The sequence below is a fragment of the Xiphias gladius genome, chromosome 19, assembly GCF_016859285.1.
Source record: "Xiphias gladius isolate SHS-SW01 ecotype Sanya breed wild chromosome 19, ASM1685928v1, whole genome shotgun sequence".
Taxonomy (NCBI): domain Eukaryota; kingdom Metazoa; phylum Chordata; class Actinopteri; order Istiophoriformes; family Xiphiidae; genus Xiphias; species Xiphias gladius.
Genome location: NC_053418.1, coordinates 8,405,191 through 8,431,299, shown reverse-complemented (window position 1 = coordinate 8,431,299; position 26,109 = coordinate 8,405,191). Strand labels below are relative to the sequence as shown.

The 26,109-nt window shown below is 41.4% G+C and overlaps 2 protein-coding genes across 2 annotated transcripts; one reads left to right on the top strand and one right to left on the bottom strand.

The window, feature by feature from the left end:
* Window positions 1-2,963: 2,963 nt before the first annotated feature.
* Window positions 2,964-9,281, bottom strand: lipg (lipase, endothelial). Its single transcript, XM_040155759.1, has 10 exons — window positions 8,895-9,281; window positions 7,529-7,716; window positions 7,061-7,240; window positions 5,909-6,020; window positions 5,600-5,818; window positions 5,154-5,396; window positions 4,807-4,927; window positions 4,124-4,351; window positions 3,881-3,985; window positions 2,964-3,760 (listed from the first exon to the last, which is right to left on the bottom strand). Exons 1-10 carry the CDS (start codon window positions 8,983-8,985, stop codon window positions 3,748-3,750), a joined length of 1,500 nt encoding a protein of 499 aa, XP_040011693.1. The 5' UTR covers window positions 8,986-9,281; the 3' UTR covers window positions 2,964-3,747.
* A 3,970-nt stretch (window positions 9,282-13,251) lies between these two features.
* Window positions 13,252-25,722, top strand: LOC120805632 (E3 ubiquitin-protein ligase KCMF1-like). The gene is made up of 7 exons (XM_040156042.1): window positions 13,252-13,393; window positions 15,402-15,569; window positions 19,002-19,141; window positions 20,661-20,762; window positions 23,022-23,202; window positions 24,137-24,452; window positions 25,186-25,722. Exons 1-7 carry the CDS (start codon window positions 13,378-13,380, stop codon window positions 25,511-25,513), a joined length of 1,251 nt encoding a protein of 416 aa, XP_040011976.1. The 5' UTR covers window positions 13,252-13,377; the 3' UTR covers window positions 25,514-25,722.
* Window positions 25,723-26,109: the final 387 nt, after the last annotated feature.

Genomic DNA, 26,109 nt, shown 5'->3' with positions numbered 1-26,109 from the left:
TCTGCTTCAGAGGCTTTGTGGTAGCAGTCTGAATCCAGAGCCTCTTCTCAGCAGTGCTGCATTAGGTTCTCAAAATATTATTGGAAAGGTCACGCTGTATGCGAAAGATGTTCTGTGAATTGCTTGTTAGATTTTAAATGGAAAGATTAACATGTAGCTAGTGTTGTTTGCAAGCAAAACACTGTTGATTTTTTGTTCTGCCAAGTTTCATTTTTCAGTTCTTGTAAGTGGAGTTCCCCTGAATTTTGGCTGTCTGTTGAGAGGAAACTGTAGCAACTATGGTGCAGTTGAAATGAATTATAGATATTGCACACTGTATATTAATCTAATCAATAAAAATCAGAACAGTTATTATAGTCAGTCTAGAGCAAAAGTCTTTTAAGAGTGTTTCACATCATATATTTGAACTATATTCATAGACAAACAATAATTAGTGTGGGTTGTACATTGGAGATCAGCATAGTATTTGAAATAATTGAAATAAAGGCCTGTTTTATTGTAAACTATGCTACCAATGTAAACAATCCTGTATCACCATCAGAAACTTTAATAACGAAGATTCAGTTGTTGTCTGATGGTAGTCTATGTACTGATATACCTGTCAGTCAAATTTGGAGCAATGGTGCTTTCCAATGGTGGGGCTTTGGAATTGTTCATATTTAGATCTTGGATTGTGCATAGAAATTAAAAAATTGAGATATACTGTAATGTGTTAGTGAACTTAGAGGTGCCTGTAGATGGATTTTGTCACTTTAGGACAGAGCCAGGTTAGCCATTCCCCACTGTTTTCAGGCTTTGTGCTAATTTAATTTAGCCAGTCCCTGGTGGTAGCTTCATAGTTAGCATACAAACATGAGAGTAATGACAGCCTCTATTCTAACTCTCGGCAAGAAAGCATATAAGCATATTTTCGCCAAATGTTGACCTTTTCCTTTAACGACCATCTAATAGAACAGCATATCAGTGACATGACAAAGACCCAGGACAAGAGACTGAGTGAGCACCTAAAAGAGGCAACATCGGTTGTCTGTGAATACCAAAATTAATCACGGCAGCGACTGCGGAGGGGTCAAAGTCATCGACCAGGAATGAGTGGATAACCGGTGAAAGATCAAGAGGGCCATTTGCATCCTACACCACAGACTATAATTGCACATTTGACCAAAGTCCAACATTTAAGTCACGTGATGACAACTAAGCAAACTCCATCCGCTAATGTAAAATCTGAGATGCAACTGAAGTTCTGTAAATAAACACAAGAAAAGAAAATTAACCTTGGGCTAAGATTTTCTTGTCAGATATCCATCTAAAGCTTCAGAAACACTCTGCTAGCATTGAAGTGCTAACAAGCTTGGCATTCTGGTTGGTTAAACCAGTGATGTGTGCTTTTTACAGTATGTGTGGCTAATGCAAGACACACAGATGTTCCAGTTATAGACTTAAAAGAAGCTTTTACAGATGTCCAGACAGTGACTAAAGAGTTCATGGTTTGTTTTATATGGGAGGCAGATAGTAACAAGGGGGCTAAGATATTCCAAGACTATCAAACGGAAGCGAGTCCCCAAATTAACACTGGATGGTGTCTTGGTTAGTGTGGGGACACGACAGCTCCATGTTCTCAGTAACAGACACACTTATGGGGTTACTGCAGGCTGTCTGACTTGGGGAAAATGATCACTGCTGCAATGAGGTTCGCACAGGAGCAAAACAGCGTGTTGAAGATGAATATAAGTAGACGGTATTCTGAGAAAATAATGAGGGGTAAAAAGTTTATAGATATAAAAAGCGAAAGACATCAATCATCTTAACTAACAGAGGTTGACTCAACTGATGATAAGTGTTGCATAATGAAGACATTTGTTCTCTTGCTAATCCTCCGGCATTTCAGTGAAACAATGACAGCGAAGAGGATGGTTTGACCTGAAATATTTGAGTTTCTGCCATCCAGTTTTTCTGGCATGAAATTTACGAAGACAATGAGCGGTGGAAAAAAAAGCTCAGCAGGACGTTGCCACTTCACTGCTTCATGCACCAACACATGCTCATGCGTCATTATAGCTTAGGAATGTTTGTGGCATTCTTGCATTATTTCTATTGGCAATCCAAACAGTGTATTACAGGGAGGTTTAACTTTATGTTGAAAGACAGGATTACTAATGAACACGTGTAAGTCCAAAGACAGTTTTATACTGTAACACTTACAATACTTAGCTCAGCCCAAAAGTGTGGTAACTTGGTGTGTTTAGTCATAAGCTCTCCAGTTAAGGCGGCGCAACGTTGAGGCTGGATTAATGAGCTCCTGTTAAATGAGACCTGAGAGGGCGTAAAGAGGCAAAGTAACTTAAATTTCCAAGTTGGCACATCATTTAAGCAGAATAGAAAACAAAAACAATAATGTGGGGTATTTTAAAATTACTATCCTAATAAGGCATCTAAGAAAAAAAAGGGTATTTTTAATTATTTTATAACTGATTTTGAGTATAAAATTTAAATGTTTTGTGTTTTCCATTACCCCTCATCCTGACAGGAGTTGGATCAACCAGTAAGACTGTCTGATGCCAAGGCATCAGTTTCGCAAAAGTAAGTTGCGAGCACCACTTACAGAGGTCGCAAATGGTGGTAGCGGCACGTTTCACAAATGACTTACGTGCAACGTACAGATAAATTTGAGTCCTAAGGGGGCCCTTGCACACTCATGCATGGGTAGCAAGTATCCAACTAGTTTGGATTTGGGGAGCATAAAAATTTTCAGGAAAAGGAAACGGCTCATGTTGCAAATCGTAGCTCTCATATTGAATATTTTGTGAAACCTAGGATTACCAATAAACAATAGTTTGTGTTTCTCTGAGGCCCATAATTCCTTCCTGACTGAGGCAGATGACAATTAAGACACTAAAGTCTTTCAAGAGAGATGTGACAATTTAAAAAAAAAAAAAAAAAAAGGCAAAAGGCAACAGTTTCTACAAATAACAGGTGAATTTATTTTTCCAAAAAGTTATTTACATTATATACATAAACACACCACCAAAATAAGCCACATACAATAACAGTAACACTACGCAAAAAGCCTCAGAAAGATCGTGTGCAATGAAATCAGGTATCTCCTTCAGTTATACAGTGTAGTAATGTACAGTAATCTCTCTCTCTCTCTCTCAGCAGAAAGGCACGTTTCTTGAGGACAACAGACACAATTACGTACACAAAATACACACACACACACACACACACACACACACACACACACACACACACACACACACACACACACACACACACACACACAATCGAGGAGAAATGCATTCAACATATGCTTCATTATGGGATGTGCTCTGATAAATAACGTTGGTCTTGCAGTGCTTCCATTTTTTCATAAATAAAAAAAATATTTTAAAATGTACAGTACAGCGACTAGAATTGCTGGTGTGTGCCACTGGCGCAGATCTGTATTCTACTTCACTAGTCCACACAAAAGGAACGTTCTGTAACACCTCAGGCTATTTCAGCACCTTTAGGATTGCACCCACTTTCAGCCTGCGAGCCATTTTCCAGCTGTCTCATACGCTGGACTGAGTCCTCATTTCCAGAAAGCACTGGAAACCTTCCAGAGCCTGAAACCTGAAGCTCCCCACCGTGCACTGATCAATCCTCCTACAAAAAGTGCTCAAATAAAGAGAAAGCAGTGCTTCTCACTGATCCATGTTGGGTCCCCATGGTGACGGTGCATTGGTTACCGGAAGTGCTGAATTGTTACATGGGCAGCCTGTTGATCAAAAACAATAAATATAATTACAAACACACAGACACACCATACTACAGAAAGGAGATTTTTTAATGCATAATTATTTTGACAAGCTTTCCAACATTTTATTATGTATCATACCGTTTTCTTGGTTTCACTTCCCAGCCATCACGACATTTCACAAAAGTTATGGATTCTCCTGGTGAAATTTCAGTTTTTGAGGGGTCTTGGGCACAGAAAGTAAACCTGTGACAACATTTAAAAGAAAAAAAAAATAGCCTTAATAAAATGTTTCAACAGTGTAATAAAACCTAATTCTGCACCCCCTGAGAAGTTAACACAGTGGCAGATGTGTTGCGTACTCATCTCCTTCCTTCAACTTACTTCTTCTGTGTTTCTCCAGCTTTCACACGAATCCGCCGGACTTCCAGCACAGGTTTGGGAGGCTTGGTGTTCCAGGCCCAGAATGTCTTCTTGATGTTCTTCCAGACAGATGACCAGGATTCAGATTCTCCTTCCCAGTTCAGACGGATCTTCAGCAGGTCACCAATATCCTCCTCAGTAAACACCAAAAAGGTGTTGGTCAAGTTCAGACCGACCATGTCGTCATGGCTGGACAAAGGGAGGAAAAAAAAAAAAATCAGGTTAAGTAAGGTACCCAGAAAACTGAAGACAGAAGTTCTAGCCTGCCTGATTGCTGAAGTATTGACATGTCATGCTTTTACTTCCAAAGTTTTGATAAAGCCTTTATATTAGCTTTAGCATCTATGGAAACTTGAGCTGGAACTTACTGAAGTTCCTACTCCAGTCTGAGCTTGTTGTTCATCACTAATCTGTGACTGGCACTTAAAAAAAAAAAAAAAAGGTTGGTACAAAAGGTTCAAGCTCATATTCCAAATTTATAAAATCACAGCAGTATGTGCTTCTCAGTACCACAGGCAACACAGCTATGAGGCTGTACATACTGGAGGACAGAACCCAGGTCAGCGCACTGTGGTTTTATGCATTGTCGTGGGGAGGTGTTGTGAGAAAAGACTGGTTTTGCAGGATTTAGATTTTGAACTTACACATCGACAAATTTGTCTGCTGTATCATTATGGGCACCATACAACTTGACATAGAAGGTCGGATCTGCATTGTCCGACTGTTTTCTGTTGAACACGTGCATCTTCATCTGGTAGTGGTAGCCTTAAAAGAAAACATAAAAACAGTTATCGTTTGAACCGCCATGGAGCTGTGTACAATAGTAGTTCACACTGTAAACTGTGGAATAAAAACCATGTTAGATGTGGACTTTTATGGACTACCATATCTCAGTCCATTTGCTTATCATTTTTACTCTAGGAAGTAAACATAGTAGTAAAAGATAAGGGACTGCAATGCATTTGGAGGTCATGCACGTTTTGTAACTCACCGCTGAACGGAGTGTCAGCACGTGTCTTCAGGTACATTTTACTGTTGCGCCTCTTGCGCATCTTTCTGGCATTGTAGCCGATGTTGTTGCATCGGTTTTTGCGGCAGCTGAGGCAGATCCCCTTCTTGAAGCGGTCGGGGCCTGTGCACTGGAAGGCAAAGCTCATGTGTTGCTTGTTCATCAGGGAGTCCACAAACAAGTGCACGGCGCGCTCATGCTCACACTTCATCACTTCCATGAAATCTGCAGAAAGAGTAAGGCGGGTTAGCTGGGCTACAGTTGCAAAATTTTAATTGGTTCATATCAACTACGATAGAGACTAAAATACAGTGTCAGTCATACCTTTGCTAGATGGTATACTGTATGCAATCATACATAGAACATCCCCATGGTAGCTGAACAATTTAACAAAGAGCCAAAAGGGCAGCCATTTCTTAAGAACTTACTTCCAGCCATTGCCAGCACTTCACCCAGTGCACAGCCGGGCTGCACATCGCCGCCATTGGGGTAGATATCAATGTCCCCGATAGGCTGCTGGATCCCAATGCTCACACCCAAAGCCTCTCTGGTGTATGTGTGCAGAACGTCCACAAAGTCGGCGTCATCTGGGGAGAGGCGCCTCTGTTCGTCTACACCCTCAAACATTGGTCCTGCTGGGTCCAGACCTATTAGAAATAAAGACAGAAGGTCAGGAAAATGAGGCAGCACCCTCCCTGAAGTGTGTTTATTGCAGATTCATGTTGCACTTAACTAACCAGTAATTCTGCCGATGGTCCCTCGTACATACGTCCCTGCGTAGCCAGCTACATGAGCACCTAAACTGTAGCCAATCAGGTGCACATTCTCCAGAGGCAGCTGTTGCTCATCCTGTCGGGGAGAAAAGTTACAACACTTACATCAGCAGCTGCCACCATGAACACTAACCCACACTGAACAAATCCTGGATTTCAGCCAGTGATAAGTCACGCCTGAAGTTGAGCCAAGCTCAGTTAACCAGGACCGAATCTACTGACAGTCCCTTCCATGCAACAGCGCCTCCTCCATCTGTCTCAGTTTGTATCCATGAAATACTCTTTGTGTATGTTTACAACTATGTGGCAGGATGCCTGAATCCTTCCTCCGTTGCCATTTGTGCACCGGTCCAATTTTGTGTCACTCCCGATGAATGGGTTTTCTTTGCCTCAGAAGTGCTAAATAGACTGTGATCCTTATTAGATTCTCTGCTAAGCATTGATCTAATGGAACTTAAGGAAGCAAAATATCAAGTTTGCTAAACTGTGAAGAAAACGTACCAGAAAGAAATAGAGCTACTGCCTTGGGATAAACTTGGGAGTTTAAAAAAAATAAAACCCCCATCAAAAATTAATACAGCAAAATTGATATTTCATTCATACCTTTTCACTTTTTCAAAACACATTTTGAAAGTCCTGTCGTGATCTTTTAAAATCACTCCAATGGAAAGACAGGGGGGGCAGGTTTTATGGATTTGCAGGTACTTAGCTGCCCTTTTGTCACTCACCATTACTGACCTAGCTGTCAAAACAGCTCAGATCACACACACTACACATTCCAAAATGTATGACGATTTAGGAGAGCCATTTATACATATGCCATACATACTAAAGACACCTTGCCTTTATAAGACCAAGCTACATCAAAAAGTGAGTGAGTACCAATGTGCATGACGGAATTGTGTTCAGAGGAGTGTTGCAGTTGACTGTTTCTGTGCCACTGCAGGTGACAGTTCCTTTTTTTCAAAAAGGAACATTTAAAAAAAAAAAAAACCTAAATAGAATCCTAACTATGTATCTGTATGATTTGATTAGTCTCAGCAGAACACTCAAACATGATTCGTAAGAGGAAGCACAGTTTTCACAGGTGTTTAAGGAGTATAAATGACTACACACCTGAAGCCAGTTTAGCATGGCGGCAATATCGAGGCCAACACTGTGAGTGTGGTTGACCGCATCGGGGTACAGCTGCTGAGCCATTGAGATCCAATCAACAACCACGACATTGGCTTCACTTTCACGCTGCATCACCGCAGCGACCAGCTTCTGCATCCAGCTTTCGAACATCCCACTCATCTGCGAGAAAGAGAAACAGAAAAAGGTCAACGGGAGTTAGTCATTCATCCACTCAAGCTGCTCTAACCTGGTGTCCTCCCTCTGACACTCACTGCACTCAGTTCACATTCACATGATGAATTCCAACAATCAGAGCACTCGGTTTGGAGAAACGCTTCCATTAACTCAACACTCCAGCTTTCTTTTCTCTCTGAGGTGATGCTGTAGTTTGTCAAGAGTGATCCAGATAGAGAAGGAGATGGACTGCAACTGGATGGGGATGATAAATCAAAATTAACTCATATGTACCGTCCAGCCGTGGATGATGAAGATGGTCTTGGATGTAGCGTTGAAGCCACACTCCTCTAGACACTCCTTCTTGCCGGTCTGTAGGTAGCAGCCCTCGTGGTCCAGATCTAAACTCTGTCTCATGTTGTACTTGATGCCATTGAGAGCCTGGCTGTCTGTCGACAATTCATCCAATTCACCATCTTCATCTGAGGGAGAATGACCAAGGATGTCAGATAAAAGTGAGGACATGTAGAGATTAGATTTACTTGTATTTTTCCTGCCTGTCTGAAGACTGCAAATATATGAACCAAGAAAAATTAATTAAATTAAGTAAAAAAAAAAAAAAAAAAAAGACGATCTCTCACAATGACTCAGTTTCAAACACACACAAGTCAGAAACCATTCACCCAATCATCCCTCACTCTTACAGGGAGCGACTGAGACAGCCAATCAACTGGTTTTCGCGGCCAACCCCAGGCTACGATACTCCCGGTTGGTTGCAAGTTGTCGCCAACCGGAGACGCAGGCGCAGAGCCAAAAATGTCACCGCCACCCTTCTCCTCTTTTATTTTCATCCTCTTTCACACAGCTGCAGCCGGGGCTCATATATTTATATCTGTATTTTTAAAACGCGCCGTGCTCTCTCGGCGCCCGAGGCCAAAACGGTACGATTAAAGCATTTGGCAGATTTAAGAACCATTTGGAAGCACCTCTAGGTGTCCCATAGGGTCTTTTCCATAAATATATAAAACGCTTGGTCTCGTGGTGTTTGATTCTTGATGGAAGGGGTGGAGTGAATTGCGACCGGACTGGTTCAACCCCTCCGCGCAGACCAGAAAGCGTCAGATCTGGATTTAAATGACCAACTCAACACTATTTGGTACCGGGCCACACGGACCAAAAAAAAAAAAAAAAAAAGAAGCCTTGAGCTGGGTGGTTAAAAACGCCGGTGAGCGGTCCGCGGTAAAACGCGGATTCAGCAGAACATCTTTCCACATAGTTCACATAGACGTGGCGCGTCCCCCACTCGGAGCTCTGCTTTACGACTCCCGCCGCTCGCCTAAAAAGGACACGTCGCAGTCTTGTCATTTAAATCCATCCCCGTTTTTCGGGTTCACTCAGCCCGCCACACTTGTTCGGATTTGTAATTTAGCCTAATGGCCTAAAAAGCAGACTAATTCAACGAAGGGGGGGGGGGAGAGATTTCGGCTGCTCATTATATCCCCCCCCCCCAATCAACAGATTTTCTCAAGCGTATGTTTGAGCCACTCCACATATTGCGACGTTAGATTTCTGACACTTCCCTTTGAGGCCGGGAAAGAAACAAATGACAGTAGTGAATGGACAATAGGTAAAAAAAAACAACAAAAAAAACATTTCTTACCTTTAAGAACAGCGTTTTCCCCGAGCGCCGAGGAGAAGAGCGCAGCAGCACACTGTAGGAAAATCCACAGTAGAGGGGCTTTATGATTCATTTCTCAGTCACAGACGAGTGTGGGGGAAATTGAAAGCTCCCTGAAGAATATCAAACGTCTTTGTGTAGCCTACTGCTGCTGCTGCTGGTGGTGGTAGCGCGGCAGGAAGGTGAGGGAGTTTAGGTCCAGTGGCGACAAAGAGCAACGGAGCCGGTGGCGCGTTTCTGGTGCGCACCTATGGAAGCGCCGCTCAAGAGATGTAGAAAAACTTGCATAAGTGTGTCATTAGAGTTTTAAATAGTTTTTCCTTTTCAGTCATCTGATCATCGGCTGATCTATCGTGGATCTTATTGGTCAAGCCCCCGTTTGTTTACGTTGAAAGGCGTGGCAAAGCTGAATGAAGTCGTAGTAGGCTCCTCGCGTTGCGCGTGCTTTTAACCCTTGTGGGGTGTGTGTAAGACTGACGCAGGCGGACTTAAAGCCTATCCGGTAGCCGGGTATGGGTGTGAGGGGACCATTTACCTTCGCTACCCACACGTCCATGAGTCTTAGAGACTCATTGACAGGAGGATGTTTACGGAGGATCGGACCGCGGCGCCCACGCTTTGAATTCTTAACCTTACGGAGATATAAACAGTGAAAAAGAATAAATCCCTCTGCTCATTATCGTACGTGGGAAACCCGCAACACCCCTTTGCTTGTCTACTGAAATACTTGAAAGGCTCCCACCCGTGGGGGGGGGTGAACGGCGAGGCTCCCTCCCCCATGAGAGCGTCGTCCCCTCTGCCTGGCGCGATGCCAACCCATCGTTTAGCTCGCCGGCCAGTTTCAGTTGATGAGGCGGAGAAGGGGCGCACTCACGAAAGGGTCTCTGCCACAATAACGCCACTGTTTTGTGTACATACAACTGCGCCTACCGGTGGGAGGTGTCACCTGCCATCCCAGCAGCCCCGGGTACTTGAATCTAAAGAGCCTCACACGCGTCTTTGAAAACAAACTCACGCTGGTGGTTACAGTGTGCGCTAAGTCAGTGGGTTTTCCAGGTCGTTGCAAGCCTTACTAGCCATAAGGACGTTTAACTATTCAGTGATTGAGAGTTTCCTAATGCTCTTCAATGTGGTATCTATCTATCTATCTATCTATCTATCTATCTATCTATCTATCTACCAATCTATCTATCTATCTATCTATCAATCAATCAATGTATCTATCTAAAACAACAACCACCACCCTCTAGATTGCTGGGCACTTACGTCTCTTTAAAACGAATTAGCTTTTTGATTGAATCATCTCCCCAAATGCAACATTTACTACCTCACTTTATTGGCTCACTGATAATTTCCAGTCCGAATCCAGTCTCTTCCATATTGCCCGCTTACCTGTGACTCTGACTGACTTGACTAGAAATAAGCTTCTTTTGATTAATCTTTTTTTAAACCCTGCATTAGTATTAAAAATTCCCTCGTCAAAGGAGGAGAGTGAGGCTTTGCGAGATCGAGGAGCATCCAAAATAACTTGTCCTATTTTTACCACCCAGGGTCAAGCAGCCATGTATAAATGGTATAAATGTCCATGATACTCCAACTTGAGAGGGCACTAGAGTTCATATGATGAGATGACGCATCCTGCTCACTAACGCTTATAGAAATGATCTCTTCATGGACATCAACGATTTCCGGAGGGTGGCTGACATTTCTGCACCTCAGGATGGGTTGTGTCAGAATAATGAAACACTGGAAGATATTGGAGGAGATCATGACATTGTGCTGTGTCAGTCCCTTCAATTACAAAGTCATTTTGAATTCATCTGGCTATTCATTTCCTTTTCTAGGCTCACAGGGGTCATGGACCAGAGCTCCACCATGCAGACAATATATGTGATGCACAGACGGGAAAAGTTGTGGGTTGGTTCATCGCGCCTGTCTGATATCTGTGCCAGTTTGGAGACTTTCCTCTTGACTTGCATGTTGTTGAACTGTTGGCAGAAAATAGAGCAAATGGCAGACATATTAAAAAAGTGATCATGAGACAGAATACCCCTGACGACATTGCTTGAATCTAACAGTCATGATTGCAGAGTTTCTTACAAAATACTTAAAGATTGTTAATTATAAAAATGGGTCCAGTCGGTGAGATCCCTAAACAGTTTTCTTGCCGTCAAAAACTGAATGTTTACAGAAAGTGCAGTTGTCTGTATGTCACGGTTCTTTTACTAGTCGAATTAAAGCTCCCTTTAAAAAAGAGAATTTGATCTTAATCACAAAGCAATAATGATTACAACCGTCTGGTTTGTGGTAAACATGAAGGATAGTCACTTTGTAGAGGCAATCGCCTTCAATAGACCTAGATTCTGTTTTGAGACCAACGTATTTTTAGCTTAATAGACTTCTTACTGTAGTTTGCATTTTTGCAACCCCCTCCTTTTATTTATGTTCTATATCTGAACTTCAGAGTGACAGAAAGTCTGCAGCTTTTCAAAAGAAGTTCAAGCACCTCCTAGGATCAGTCTGTTGGACTGACCTGATGTCAGACACTGGATGTTATATTTAATTCAAAGTAAAAGTTGCTTCTCGTGCTGAAGAATTGTTATTCTTTCCATCCACAATGCTCAGCCAGCTGCCCAGTCTGAGTGTCAGTTTGATTCTGTACTATGCTGGCCTGCCCTGATTTTGCCCTTCAAGGTCTGGCTTGCAAGACCCAACAATGAGGTACTGTGCAATATTAAAACAATCAAGCTGACCTACGCAGCCTGCTCTGTGGGGAGAGCAGAAGGAGCATACTTTATACACCTCTAGCTGGTGTAACCTTGTTCTGACTCTTGAAGTTACTGTGAAAAACTTAAGGTATGAGCCATGGAGTGTATCAGATTCACAATGTCATATGTGTGGACGGGAACACACACGGCTTTTGGATGTCTTTTAACTCCTAGTTTGTGCTTACTGTAAAATCTTCTAAAATCCAGTAATTTTTGACTATAGGTAATGGCATTTTGCATTAATTTTAATAAAATCTGTGTGAATTAAAGCTTTAACAGATGCCCTTATTGATGTCTAAAACATTGCTTTTATAATTATTTGTAAAATGTTATTTTTAATCTCAGCAAAAACAATAAAGGCGTGAAGGTGATGGCCATTAACAATGAACATATGGTATGTAGGTCAAGTAGGTTGTCTGCAATTATTTATGTAGCCCACTCAGAGTATGACATGACTGACATTCACAAAAATGTTAAACTACTCAATAACAGGTAAATGTCCTGCATTCAAATATTTAGTTGAGTAAAAGTACAGAAGTATTAGCAGCAAAATGTACTTAAAGTATCAACAATAAAAGTATTTTTACCCCTGTCAGTGACATATTATTATATATAGCATTATTAGATTGTAAATGCTGATGCATCAGTACGTAAGCAGTATTTTACTATTCTAGCTTGTCGAGGTTTTAACAATTTTATTTACTTTAAGGTATTTCAATCCTGTGGTCCCTAACTTGGGGTCGGACCCCTTCCAAAAGGTCACAAAACAAATCTGAGGAGTTATGAAATGATTAAGAAGAAAAAACAAAGTTCTGCAACTCAAATTTGTATTCGTTTTTTTTTTTTTTTTTTTTTTTAGACTTTTCTGGACTTTTTCGCCAATGTTATCATCTGACATCTGAAACACGACTAGCAGACCCAACTAGGCACCACTTTTAAGGTAGAGGTCACGAGCCAAAAAGGTTGGGAAACCAGTGGTTCAATTTAATCAATATATTGTATTTCATAGATTTACCATCATAAATCTTAATCTTGATTAAAAAAAGTAGTAACTATATTTTTCACATAAATGTGGTAGAAGATAAAGTGCAATATTTCCCTCTAAAATGTATTCAAAGTTCAAATTTGGATTTAATGGAAATACTCAAGTAAAGTACCTCAAAATTTTACTTAAGCTCAGCACTTTAGAATCTACTTAGTTACTATCCACCACTGTTAAAAACAAACAACTAAAGACTTTTTTTTTTTAGCTTATTTTAGAGTTAGGGTTCTTAATACACCCAGTTGTCAGTTTATTAGGAACACCCAGCTAAAACTAATGTAGTCTAATACAACAGTGACTCATATCACACAGTTGAATCAACACCTCTTTAACACGGTTGCAACAATAACTGAACATTATAACCCTAATGAAAGAAGGATTTATTGCGAGGCCTTTATATTAGACTGCATTAGTTTTAGCTAGGTTCACCTGATAAATAATGAGACAGCAGCGCCACCGTGTGGACAGAGGAGCAGCGGACCGGACAGTGACACAGCAGGAGGCGGAGGGGGGGGGGCAATGAGCCAGACCGGATCCTTCATGAGGGAAGAGGCCAGGGACAGCCAGCCAGCCCCGGCTTCTCTTCTCTTCACTAATATTATTCTGTATTGCAAGCCCCGGAGCCCGAGCGGGGGGCTGCGTTACTGTTCGTAGGATGTCCCGTCATGAAGGTAAGAATACAACTGAATGCAGGTGTGGCCAAGTCGGGATTTGTGATTAAAAACGTTGACAGAGCACCGCCAGCTAACGTCAGCTAGCCAAGAATTTCTTGTTTTGCAGCTCATCCTAGCTAACGTTGGCTAGTGTTAGCAGCAAGGTTGCGGTGTCAGTTAATTTCGTGGGGACGCGCTACGGCGGCCGCAAAATGTGTATCGGATATAACGGTCCTCGCCGTTGACGTGCGTGTGTGAGAAACTGCACAACAGTCAGCGTTAGTTTACCAAAACAACGATGACATATAAGCGGAAGAAGCTAGTTAACGTTAGCTAAGTGTGCTAGCTAGCCTGCAAGCTAACTGGTGATAGGTTATGTAGGTTAACGTTAACGAGCTGACGAGCAAGGGGGAGTTCCGAGTATAGGGAACATGTGAGAGGAACGGACCCCTGATGGCGTTGTAGGGTCGAAGCTTGTCATATCGTTAATGTTAACGATAGCTAGTTTTCGTTTCCTTCCTGGTAAAAGTTGGCCTGTGGATTGCAGCTTCGCAAGCTAACAATTAGCAAAGCAATATTCACCTCGTCCTTGTGGCCAACCTTGTTGGGCTTGAAGTTCGCTTTTAGTGTCAAGTAGACGCCCGTTAACGTTGTCAATGGATGTTTCAGCTGTTGAGTTTGGTGAAGTCTACCACAGCTGACTAGCTTGTCAGCTAACAGTTAAGCTAACGGTAGCTGGTTTATATGTTAAATGGCTAGCCATCGGGGAAGGTTAGTCAGGCCTTAGCGGCCTCTATTTTCCATGCCTGTGTTGTTGTAAACTTTGCCGTCAGTGGTGTCCAAGTTATTTATCTCTTGAGCTGTGACACTAAGTGGTCACCGTTGTTACTGTCAGTGACGTTTCTGCAACTGCTAGTTGTCAGCCGCTGCACAGCAGGATCCGGTTGGCACTGTGCTTTTCCAGCTTGCTAGCTATGAATGGAGATACGAGGGAGTTTAGATAGCCTGGTGTCATACAATACACCGAGGCTGTACGACTGTCCTAGTCAATCAAGAAATGCCTGGACCTGAAAACAGAGGGTCTCGTTTAACCCATGTGACATATAAGATGAAAACTATGGTACATAGTGTTGGAATGAATTTAGTGATGAGGATACCTCTATGAATGATCTGGATTTTGAGAGTGTAGTTTTACTAAAAGAGGAATGAAGCAGGCACTTGTTTTATAAATTTGTTGGTAACTCCTGAGTTAGAGGATTGCCACAGGCGTTGGACTCCTGCAATATATAATGAGTGCAATATCCCTGTCATAAATACAAACCGAGTCATACTTTAAATGTTTAATTTTTATGACACTGCTGATTGTGAAGGCTTTTCATTTGAAAGCGTTTTTGAACATAGCCTTCATATCGTGTCACAGTCAAACAGCAAAAATGAGACAGCAGCACAGATATCCAGTCCACATCACCTGTATACTTACAAATCTGACAACCAGAGCAAAAATGCGACCAAACCAACAAAATACAAAAAGTACAGCCAGGTGAAATACATGAGAATATACTGCAATCCAGTACACTAGCACAGCACGACAAAGAGTTAAATCAACTTCTGTCCCAGCCTCAAATCAAAACTGAACATTACTCTATACAGATGTTGGATTTATTGCAGGAGTATTTTATTAGATTGCATTATATTTTGCAGGTGTTCATCTTGTTATCTGCATCTCGTGCAAATCCTTCCTTTGAGCAACTTTCATCCAGTAGTGATCTGGAATGTTCCAACACAAAAATGTGGAGCAAACAGCTCAAAATAGAAAAAATGTTTATATATAGTTTGTATGATTTACATGTTTTGGATGAAATATTCCTCAAAATCTGAAATTATAAAATACTGTATTTTAAAATTAGCTGTGCACAACCTGTTAAATATGCTGTGTTGATCAACTTAAATTAAGATGACCTAAATATTAAACATCTAACCTCTCTTTTCTCCTTTTTCTTATCATGTCACATCCTTCTTCCCTCAGGCGTGAGCTGTGATGCATGTTTAAAAGGCAACTTCAGAGGTCGACGATACAAATGTTTAATTTGCTACGACTACGATCTGTGCGCATCGTGCTACGAAAGCGGTGCGACTACAACCAGACACACCACAGAGCATCCAATGCAGTGTATATTAACCCGAGTCGATTTTGGTAAGTACAGTTGATATTCTGTAGTAGTTGATATTCTGTAGCGAGCACATTGCCTGTCCAGGTTGTGAAATTATGAAATGTGGGAACTTAAGCCACATGTGCTTTCGGTCATTCAGTATTTCGGTATTTTTTGATGTGATTAATAATGTTTGGTAACGCTTTATCTGGATAGGCAGATGTTGATAACCAACTGACAACCTGGCCAGAAAATACAGATGTTGAGCACAATGTATGAACGTTTGCTGCATCTCTACGGTTCAGCTGTACAATTAACCACAAACCAAACACACAGTATCTATAAACTGATTCCTGCACTGGTTTAGCACCTGAATGTCACTTGGGAGTCAGGTATAATTGACACTGAACAATCAAAAAAAAAAAGTATAATTTAATCTTTATCTAAAGAGGGAGGAAGTGTGTGCGTGTGGAAGTGGTACAGTGGGCAATAGACCAGTTGCAAGACTGTCATGGCAGACTGACAAAAACAAAACAAATAGCTTCATGAAGAAATAATCTGGAACTTTTAGACTGTTTTCAAACTTGCTACAGTGATTTTAATCTTTTAAAATGTAAACGAGCACTGCACAGATGCCAGTCATGGTAATAGTTGTCATTTCATAAGTAGGATAAGCCCCTAATACTTGTGGTCTTTGGAAAAACTTCCTTCAGTGGCTTTAATAAGCCTGCACAAGTAAAACTGTTACAGTGTAGGTTACCCTCTGCAGTCCCTGGCTTTTGCTTTCTGACAGGAGGGCTGCTCCCAACTGGCTTAGCAGTGATTGATTTGACCCAGACAGCCTGAGGAGTTTTTGGGAGTACGTCATTGGGCTTCTGGGTTTGTTTTATCTCTATATCAATGTAAAATTTTGTAGTGGCAGTGATGAAGATAAAAATATTACAATCCTAGTTAGAGCATACTTACTGTAAATTCAGTTACTATTAATATTGAATCAGCTTAGCAGCAGTGTTAATTGCATCAATTAAAACTATGACTTTTTCCACAACAAAAAAAACACAAATTAAAAAAGTTAAAAAAAAAACAAACTATGAAAAGAAGAAATATGATATTTATTACATTTTTCGTCAAGGAATAAAAACTAAACGATTATGAGAAAGACAGACAATTGGATGTTTGAATGCAAAGTCTTATTCTACAGCCTGCACCTGTGGAATCACACACTGTAGCACCCGATGAGCAAAATTGTTTCCCCGCCGCCCAAAATATGTCTTGTTCAGAAGATGATTTAGCTGCAATACACTAAGAATTAGACAAGCCAAGACAAACTACAAACACATGCAGGCAGCAGGCTGACATTTATAAAAAGGCAAGTTAATGTAACTGTCAAGTGCTGTGTATGTGGAGGTAACATTAACGTTGCCTTCAGTCGGCTATCTTCAGTGTTGCTAACAGAAGGAGTGAGTGACTTCTAGGATTAATGTTGCTGGTCCATCTCAATTGTCCTCTAGATGTTCGCTAAACAAAGATCACAGTATTGATGTTGTCCGACGATATAGTGTCTCCTCTCAAACTAAACCCAGACAATGAACACTATTTTAGTGAACAAGTGAGTGAATACAGATTCCCAATGACTCACTGCTCCGCAGTGAAAACAGCACAGGTAGCTGCAATAATGCTAGTTTAGCAGGAACAACTGTACAAGATTAGAGAGAGTTTGGAAATGCTAACTGAATTTACTGGGGTTAGTCAGTCTGAACTATTGCAGAGCAGAGTGACATGGACACCTCGCAATAGACATCTGTAACCATGGTAACTGTACACAAAGATATGACAACTGTAGCCTGAAAATGCATTGAAGACATAAGTCTCAGTTTCATCATAGATTTTTATGTCAGTTTTGGCCTAGTTTTCATCACTAACAAAAATCAAGCGACTAAAATTTGACTAAAACTAATACACAGTCGTGAGAGGACTAACTCTAAAACTAAGTGAAAATCAGGCTCCAAAATTAACACTGCTTGGCAGTAGGTGTGGCATTGTCTCAGATGTAGAACAATTTTAAGATTATGATTTTGATTGAGTGGCATTTGGATGATCGCTTTTATTATTTTTCTTTTTATGCATTGGTACTTTGAAATATGTTAGTGTTCAGCCTTTCACATACTGGAAATGCTTTTTGATAGTATGTTGGAGAAAACTACAAACTGTTGCCGAAAACACGACGGAAGCCACAAGCTCACAAAGAAGTCCTCATTTTTGTGGTTGTGGTTTTACGTATTTAAATTTTGCTTGTTCCACTAACTGAACCAACTGTTTTGTGGTGGATCCCAGTGTTTACACAAACCTCATCTCAGTGGTAGAACTGAAAATTTTTTATTGTTTTGATGACAGAATATTGAGAAAAGCTGCCATATGCTGCACTTATTTTATATGAATCATGTAATAATAGCTACAATAAGCTCTTGCCGTAGACAGGCGTCTTATAGGTGATTTATATGTGCAGTAGGCTTGGAAAGGTTTAATTACAAACTGATTTCTTTAAATGATTACATATTAACAATAACTGTGTAATGATGAAATTCAGATTTAAGATCCACTCAGTTCTATGGAGCATCTTTCAGGTCACTGTTTGGATTTCACAGCCTGCAGGTGTTACATTTTTGCTTCAATCTTACAACTGTCTTAAACGTTGCTCCCAGCAGATAAATCAATTGACCAAAACAGAGCTAGAAGGAAAATGAAAATTGGACTTGGAGTCATCAGGTGGACACAAATAGGCCTCAAACGAATGCCATTGATACTCTTTGTCTGCTGGATGTGTAGATAGGCAACTGTTTGCTAACGCATTCACCATAATACCTTCTATAAGGTGATAATGTCAGTGTTGTGTTAACAGCTTGTTTGGACTGCCCCCAGGTGGCATAAAAAAATCACTTGATACAGGTTCAAGTAAAGCTGTCATGAGAGCAAAAATGCTACACTGTCATTAATGGACTGTTGTAATGTGAGTTTTGGCTGTAAAATGCCTACTTACAGGTGGGTTAATGTGAGTAGGCTAGGAAATGTTGTATTACGAACCGTATCCTGTAATGTGGCAAAGCTAAAAAATGCTGTGGTTACCTCGGAGGCTTACCTCATCAACTAAACCTGCCTGAACTGAACCGGTCTAAGAATGAATCTTTTCCAGATGGGCTTTAATATGACTTAATGTGTTTATATGTCGTTAAATCCTGATAAAATAGGACTTTTGAAGCTGTAAACTTTCTTGTTATTGTCAAGCTGCCTCCACGAGCATCCAGGGATCTTGCCCTCGAGATTTTTTACACGGGGTTTCATCGTGTATGATTCTGTGGCAGCTTTGATAAAACTTTAGTCCTATGTAGGAGAAACACTGCAATCACAGCACCTTAAATGGACTTGCAGATAAAACATACCAATATATTCAGACTGAATGCCACTCGGTTCTCCTCCAGACCTGTACTACGGTGGAGAAGCGTTCTCGGTGGAGCAGCCCCAGGCCTTCACATGTCCTTACTGTGGCAGGATGGGCTACACAGAGATCTCCCTGCAGGAGCACGTGGCTGCAGAGCACACAGAGACCTCCACAGAAGTGGTAAGCTGATGCTGAAGCCTCACGAACAGCCACCTTTTGAAACCTTAACTATATGTTTCAACAGATCTTAACACCTGGAATCATTTTCACTTGTTTTGACTTTCATTGCATGCGTCTGAATTTTTTCTCATTTGAGTAAATGATATCAGTGTCTGAGAATGTTCCTCATATCAGGAGCCTGCAGGTTTTGAAAGTATACTGTCATATGTTTACATCTTATTCATTGTCATGCTTCACAGTGTCACAGTCAAAGCCTAGTTCTGATGTCAGCTTCTGACTCTGAAAGAAAAACTGAACTGCAAGTGATGTCATGTAGACTGCAGCTCTATTTCTAGATAATCACTGTTTTTCCTCTGACAAGGAGAAAACACTGGTTTGAACTGCTGAGAAATACTTTCAAGAACCTTAGCACATGTGCGGTACACGTTCCATGACAGCTGACCTTTTTCCAATGTATGAGTTATTTTAAAAATTTTTTGTGTGTGTTATAGTCTTAATTTCCATTCATTTTAGAACCATACATTGGTTATTTGCAGATTGTTCAAACTTGCATGAGAGAGGTCCAAACCACAGTGGCACATTTAATTGCTGTTAACGAGAACAATGTCCCTACTCTGAAATTAGTGTTCATCGTGTTTGATTAGTTGAGGCATATTAATTTACCACAGCGTGACTAATAGTTCTAATAAAAGCTTTAGTTATGTAGTTAATTTTGCTAAAACATTGTAAAATAAACTAATGTCAGTGAAATGTTTTCATGCCTACCTCTGGCTCATTGTCACAGAGACAATGGCTCAATGAGTCATAACTCACATTAGCTGACCTGAAGCTATGTAGGAGAGATGTTTTCAGTGAGTGACCGTTCATCAGTAAATGACTGTCAGGGTAGCCAAGAGTGAATGACTTAGTTACCGACTCGTCTCCCACTGCAGCAGACAGGCAGCAAGCGCCTTGTGAAAATCACAGTGTAGGTCATGATCACAGATATTGTTTTGATTCGTCACATTATGTTAGTCTTTAGGGTATGATAGTAAATCATTGTCCTTTTTAAATAAAAAAAAAAAGGGGTGTTTTGCAAATATCTCACCTACCTATTTTGACTAAGTCAACACTGGAGATTATCTCGGCTAATTTTGACTTCCATCCTTTTAAATACAAGAATATAACAAAATCACATGATGCCTTTCACAGTGTCCATGCTACAGCAGTGCAGCTCATAAGTCATTCTGTTTGGCAGCTTGACTATCACATTTTCGATGTTGGAGCTCCAACCAATAAATTCACTACCCAAACTGTAAAACATTTCAAATCAATCTGTGCCGTCAACGTCACTTCGTATCAGTTGGAGATTCGACATGCCCATCACAGAGCTGGAGATTTCCGGAGACTACATCTCTTCATGTTTAAACACCACATTTGTACAGTAGATATTTAGCAATCTCAGTGTTTGTCCTAGAGGACGCAGCACCAACTGGCAAATGTTCAATGTGCATGTACGCTCTCTCTTCCTGTCCTCTAGATCTGCCCCATATGTGCAGCGCTGCCAGGTGGCGACCCAAATCATGTGACAGATGACTTTGCCGCTCATCTCACACTTGAACACAGAGCACCCAGAGACTTGATATCCTTTTCCAGTGGTAGTCACACCTCCACAGACTTGACCATAACCTGGCTGGAAAAAAGAAACAGCCGGAATCTGTGTTTCAGTCAGTTGTGTAAAGAAAAGCAGATATTTCAAGGTTTCTGTGCAGAAACTATTCAGATATTTATGCTTATGCTACATGAAAGAAGTGATGCAGTTTGTCATCCAGATTGCTCTGCCATTTTAAAGATTAGCACACCATGGAGGCACTGAAACTGACATTTGTTGACATTTTGCCTATAACATTAAAGCCTATTGTGGTAGTTTTCCAAGTTTTCGTGGTGGCTGAACATAAATGAGGTAAAATATTAGAATATGTGCAGTAACAATTTCATGGCTGTTTATAAAACTCAATTATGTATCTCATGCCATTGTGACATAATCAAGTAAGGGGGCTTCACTTAGACTGATCAGTTGGTTACATGCTGTTTGCTGCTGGTTTGGTGCATAGAGGAGGAAAGGCAAAGTGGAGGCCAAGTGCACTCAATGTCATGTTTTCCTTCAGACTCGCTTGTGTGACCTTGGCTTTATTCTCCCCCTTTGTGAGTGGCTCCTCAAAAAAGACAGCCATGGAAGGCAGTGGTTAATTAAGTATAATGTGAAATGTGATGTTGAGCATTTCTAAAGAGCAGATCAAATGCAGTTCAGTGCTGCTTTTCATGTTTTTGGGCTAGTCCCAAGGTGTTAAAGGTACCTGATGGATATTTTGCCTGCAAGTGGCATTGTAGTTTAGAGGGTTGGTGGGACGTACCGGTCCAGTCTGGATTGATATTGATGTTGATTAAGTTAATCGAACATCGGCCGTGATGTGACCAATCCACATTACAAAGTTCTCACAGTTTCCTCGTCATACATTTTTTTTCCCCCACTATTAGTTAAATTTGTTCAGTCACACCAGGCCATCAACTCAGTTTGTGATGCCACAACAATCCCTGACCTCATGTTACATTACATTTAAATGTTTTCAGTGAGTTTTCCCTAGTGATTTATACAGATTTTACATTTAGGAAAAAGTGAGCACTGGTACGGGACTGATACTTGGTATTGACAGATACCCTGAGTTGAAGTATAAGAATCATTATCTGGGGAGAAAAAACTGAATTTGTGCATCTCTAATGGTTTCAATTGTTTTTAATCACCTGCCAACTGGCATGCCACAAGCACTGCAGTGAAGGGACGCACATTTCTCCCAAATATATACCGATAAAAGTAAAGACTGTAAACAGTGTAAACAATGCATTGTTTTGTAGAGATCAAAAATTTACATGTGATCCGGTTTGAATCAAGATTGTTGGAGAGAGAGTAACTCAAGCAGAGGTAAATTTTCTTAATAAAGAAAAGAGGAATGGTCTTATCTGTTGCTTATTTACTATGGAATCTAATTGGAACTTGAGGCTCTGCTGAATTATTTCTATTCAATTATATTACATTTCAATACTCATCCTCTTCATTCCTTTGACGTTGAAAATGCAATTCAAATTGGAATTAACCTACATGTATATGAGTGGGCTTCTGTCTACACAAGTACACGATTGTCAGGAGAGCCACAAAAAACGAGCACTTTTCAAGAAGTCGTAAGGCATTGAGCATTAAATTTAGCTATTTATCAAACTGTGTCAAGGGTTGAAATGGCATTATCTACTTTTGCGTGTAAAGAAACGGGCTGAAATACTCTGTCATGAATTGCACTTTGAGATAGAATGATGACGGCAGTCTGGCAGTCTATTTATAGAGTATTTAAATATGTGCTGGGGAGAAAACAGAAGATGGAAAAATTTAGTTAAATGAAACACGGCCAGAATGGGTGCATCTTGAGCTCCACAAAGAGGGGCCATAGCTTTGTGTGTGGGCACACTCAGTGTGGCAGTGACCTGAGAGCAACATGCAAATGTGTTAGCAGCTGGTTCAGAAGGCCTGGGGGAAGTGGAACTACAAGTTGATTAATATGAGCAGAGAGTTAATTGTCGACAATTTTGATCACTTAATGATTGAAGTAAATTTAAAAGGCAGAAAATCAAAAATATTTGATATATATCTTTGGGTTTTGAACTGTGGGTTGGACAAAACAAGAAAATTGAAGCTAATCATCTTGGACTGTGGAGCTAACGGTGGGGCATGTTTCAGTTTTTTGACATTTTGTTAATTCAAATAATCCAAGAACATAATGTCAGTAATTAAAATGATAATGAGTTATAGCACTATCATGCTCGTGATAGTTTCCTTAATGACAAGCTTCACGATGAGTCCAGTGGGGTTCGGCATGTGAGGAGGATGTTTCACCCTGGGCGCGGGCTAGGGGGTCCGCGAGCCCGCAGGTCTAACATGCACTTCACCAGCAGCACCACAGGGGGGCTCTCCACCAGTCAGAGCTCCTCACAGAGCTCCAGCTACAGCAGAGAGGCCATGGACCCCATAGCAGGTCAGTCGCACAACGCGAGCGCACACACACGCACACGGAAGAAGAGTCAATGGTTACATGGTGAACCCATGCTAACATGTATGATACGGACAGTAGACACTCCCTCTGAGGTACATACTGGCACAGCCAGGCAGAACACTATTGTTTTCTTATTGGTAAATGCAGCATCACCCAGCTGCAGCTGCAACTGCAGTCGGCCTGTGCTCAGTGATAAATCGGAAATGTGTCACTCATAAACACACACATTTAATGAGTTGTCTTAATATAACCCGTTTCTGACACATACAGATAAATTACCTTCAGTAGCATAAATATTATACATGCCTAGTCTGTGCTTCAGTGTGCACTTAGAGGTAGTCGGGATAATGCAGTAATGTGTGGGCAGAGTTGATGCTGTGGCAATTTCTTGTTTATCCTGTTCCCAATTTTAATCTGGTTCAGTGCTTGGCATTCGCCATGTCAGCTCCAGCTGTGCCATAATGAGGGGTCCCTGTTCAGTCTGCCTCACAAACAGAGCACTAGCCTCCTCTTGAATGACCTGCGACACCTGCTGGGGCCGATGATCTGACAGGTCAAGTTTTAGCCTTAAAACCTCACTGAGGTGTGTCTTTTGCCATAGTGCTCTACTTTTGATTGTGGATCAGGCTGTACAGTGGTCCTACTAGATTATTTCCTGGGTTTAAGTCCTGTGACAGTGTTTCTCACAAATGCTTGTTTTAAGCCAAAAACAACATGGCCAAGTTTACACCTTTACTTATGTCGTTAAATTGACATTCATTTATGAAATGTTTGTGTTATTTGAACTACCATCAGTTTTGCACGATCTGCTTAAAAATCATGTTTTCATCGGAGCCTGCTTTCTGGTAAACTGCTGTACTGGCTTTCTGATCATTTCTGACAATAGGCCTGTCTCTTCTCCATCCTGTTCCTACAGAGCTTCTGTCCCAGTTGTCAGGGGTGCGGCGTTCGGCGGGTGGCCAGCTCAGCTCAGGCCCCTCGGCCTCTCAGCTCCAACAGCTTCAGATGCAACTCCAGTTGGAGCGGCAGCAGGCCCAGGCGGCACGTCAGCAGCTGGAGACGGCCCGAAACGCCACCCGGGGCGGAGCCCGAGCCAATGCAATCCTAAATACCAATTCAGCCGCCGCAAACCCCAACCCCACCAACCACAATACCAACCCCAGTCCCAACCAGGGTCCGCCTGAGTCTAACACACAGCATACTGCACATAGCTCCCAGTTTCTACTCAGCAGGTGGGACTGATGCTCTTATCTTTTGCATCTACTTTAAATGTCTTCACTTTAAGGTACCCCTGAAATCAAAAATGTGCTTTGCTTATTGTTATTTCACTTGGATGTTTGACATTCACAGTGCAGAATCATATATGTGCAGACTTTGACACTAGAAGACTGTTTTCAGATTTATTTGTTGAAGGGAGAATGTTTTCACCTTAAAGGTAAACATTTGCAAAGCTGTTTTTTGAACATTTTGGAACCTGCAATGTTCACAGCCATGCTTACTCGCCTGCAGCATTGTTCTTGCTTATCTTAACTGACACATTTCTGCATTTCTCGGTGCATCATCGCCATCATTCAGTGGAATAATGTGAAACACTTGGCAGGAATGTGTATTGCGTCAACCACGTGTGTTTGCATGAGACAAATGAAACGTGGATCCGCTCATTAAAACATCACTCCACAGTGGATTTAAATGTTTAAGGCATGTATCTATAGGCATGATTTTGTACCAAAGGACTTTTTGGTAAAGTAGGAGACATCTTATATCTAGCAATTAAACTAATGAAATGAAATATTCATGGATTATGGATTTTTCAATTAGGGAGAAGGTGTAGATGTAATTTTAAGAATTGTCTTTAAAACATGTCTTGAGGGGAACTTTAAGCTCTTCTTTTTTATTCTCTACTACCACCTGATTTGTCATGTCCTCTAACGTGTGTCTCCTTACTGTTGAATCTCTCTCCCGCAGGCTGAGCGAACCACGGCTGTCTGAGGCCGAGCGGCAGGCGTGCGAGGCCCAGTGGGCCGACAGGAGCTTGTTTGTGACGGAGCTGCTGCTGTCCACACTGCTGCCCGACGAAGACGCCTCGGCCTCTTCCTCCGAGGACGAGGACGACTGTCACGGTTCATTGCGGAATTTCGCTGACTTCGAGGCCATGGGCTGTGTTGAGGTCATGACCTTGGACGTGGCACTGGAGAATCTCAACCTCAAGGAGACGACCCCGGCTACCAAGACGACGAAAACGACGACGAAAACGGCACCAACGAAGAAAGACCCTCCTGCGCCGCCCCTTTGATGACATGGCCAATCCCTCCCCTCAGACCACCATTGTAACTGGCTGACTGCTGAGTCAGTCCAACTGCCAATGGATGACAAAAAAGACTGCAGTTCTTTTTGGCTTTGTTTTATTTTTTTTTTCTCAGTGATTGTCATTTCAGCTCTGTTGCTCCCCACTCAAACCCATGATTATTAAGTTGTGTACATTGAATAAAAGTAGTGAGACGAGAGAATGTGAAAGCAAGCAAGCGTGGTGGGTGCGTGAGAGAAAGAAAAATAACTATAATGTATAAATATATTATAGAAAAATCTATATGAAAGTTGATAATCAATTCCACATAACCCATGTTTTCTCTAGCAGATGAGCAAAACGTAGTTAGCCGTTTAAGAGACAAACACGTCACACACTCACCCAGGGAGAGGAGGCAGACAGAAACCTCTCCAGTAAAAACGCTGCTGTGTATTTATAGTTAATAATTAAAGAAGTGCTTGGATGGTTTACCACAACTTAAGCATGAGCTCAAATCACCATGTGCCCATTTTTAACTGCACAGTCACCAGACGGGGAGGTCTTTCTCTTTTGTTCAGACACCTGAGTAACTGTAAATTAACGGT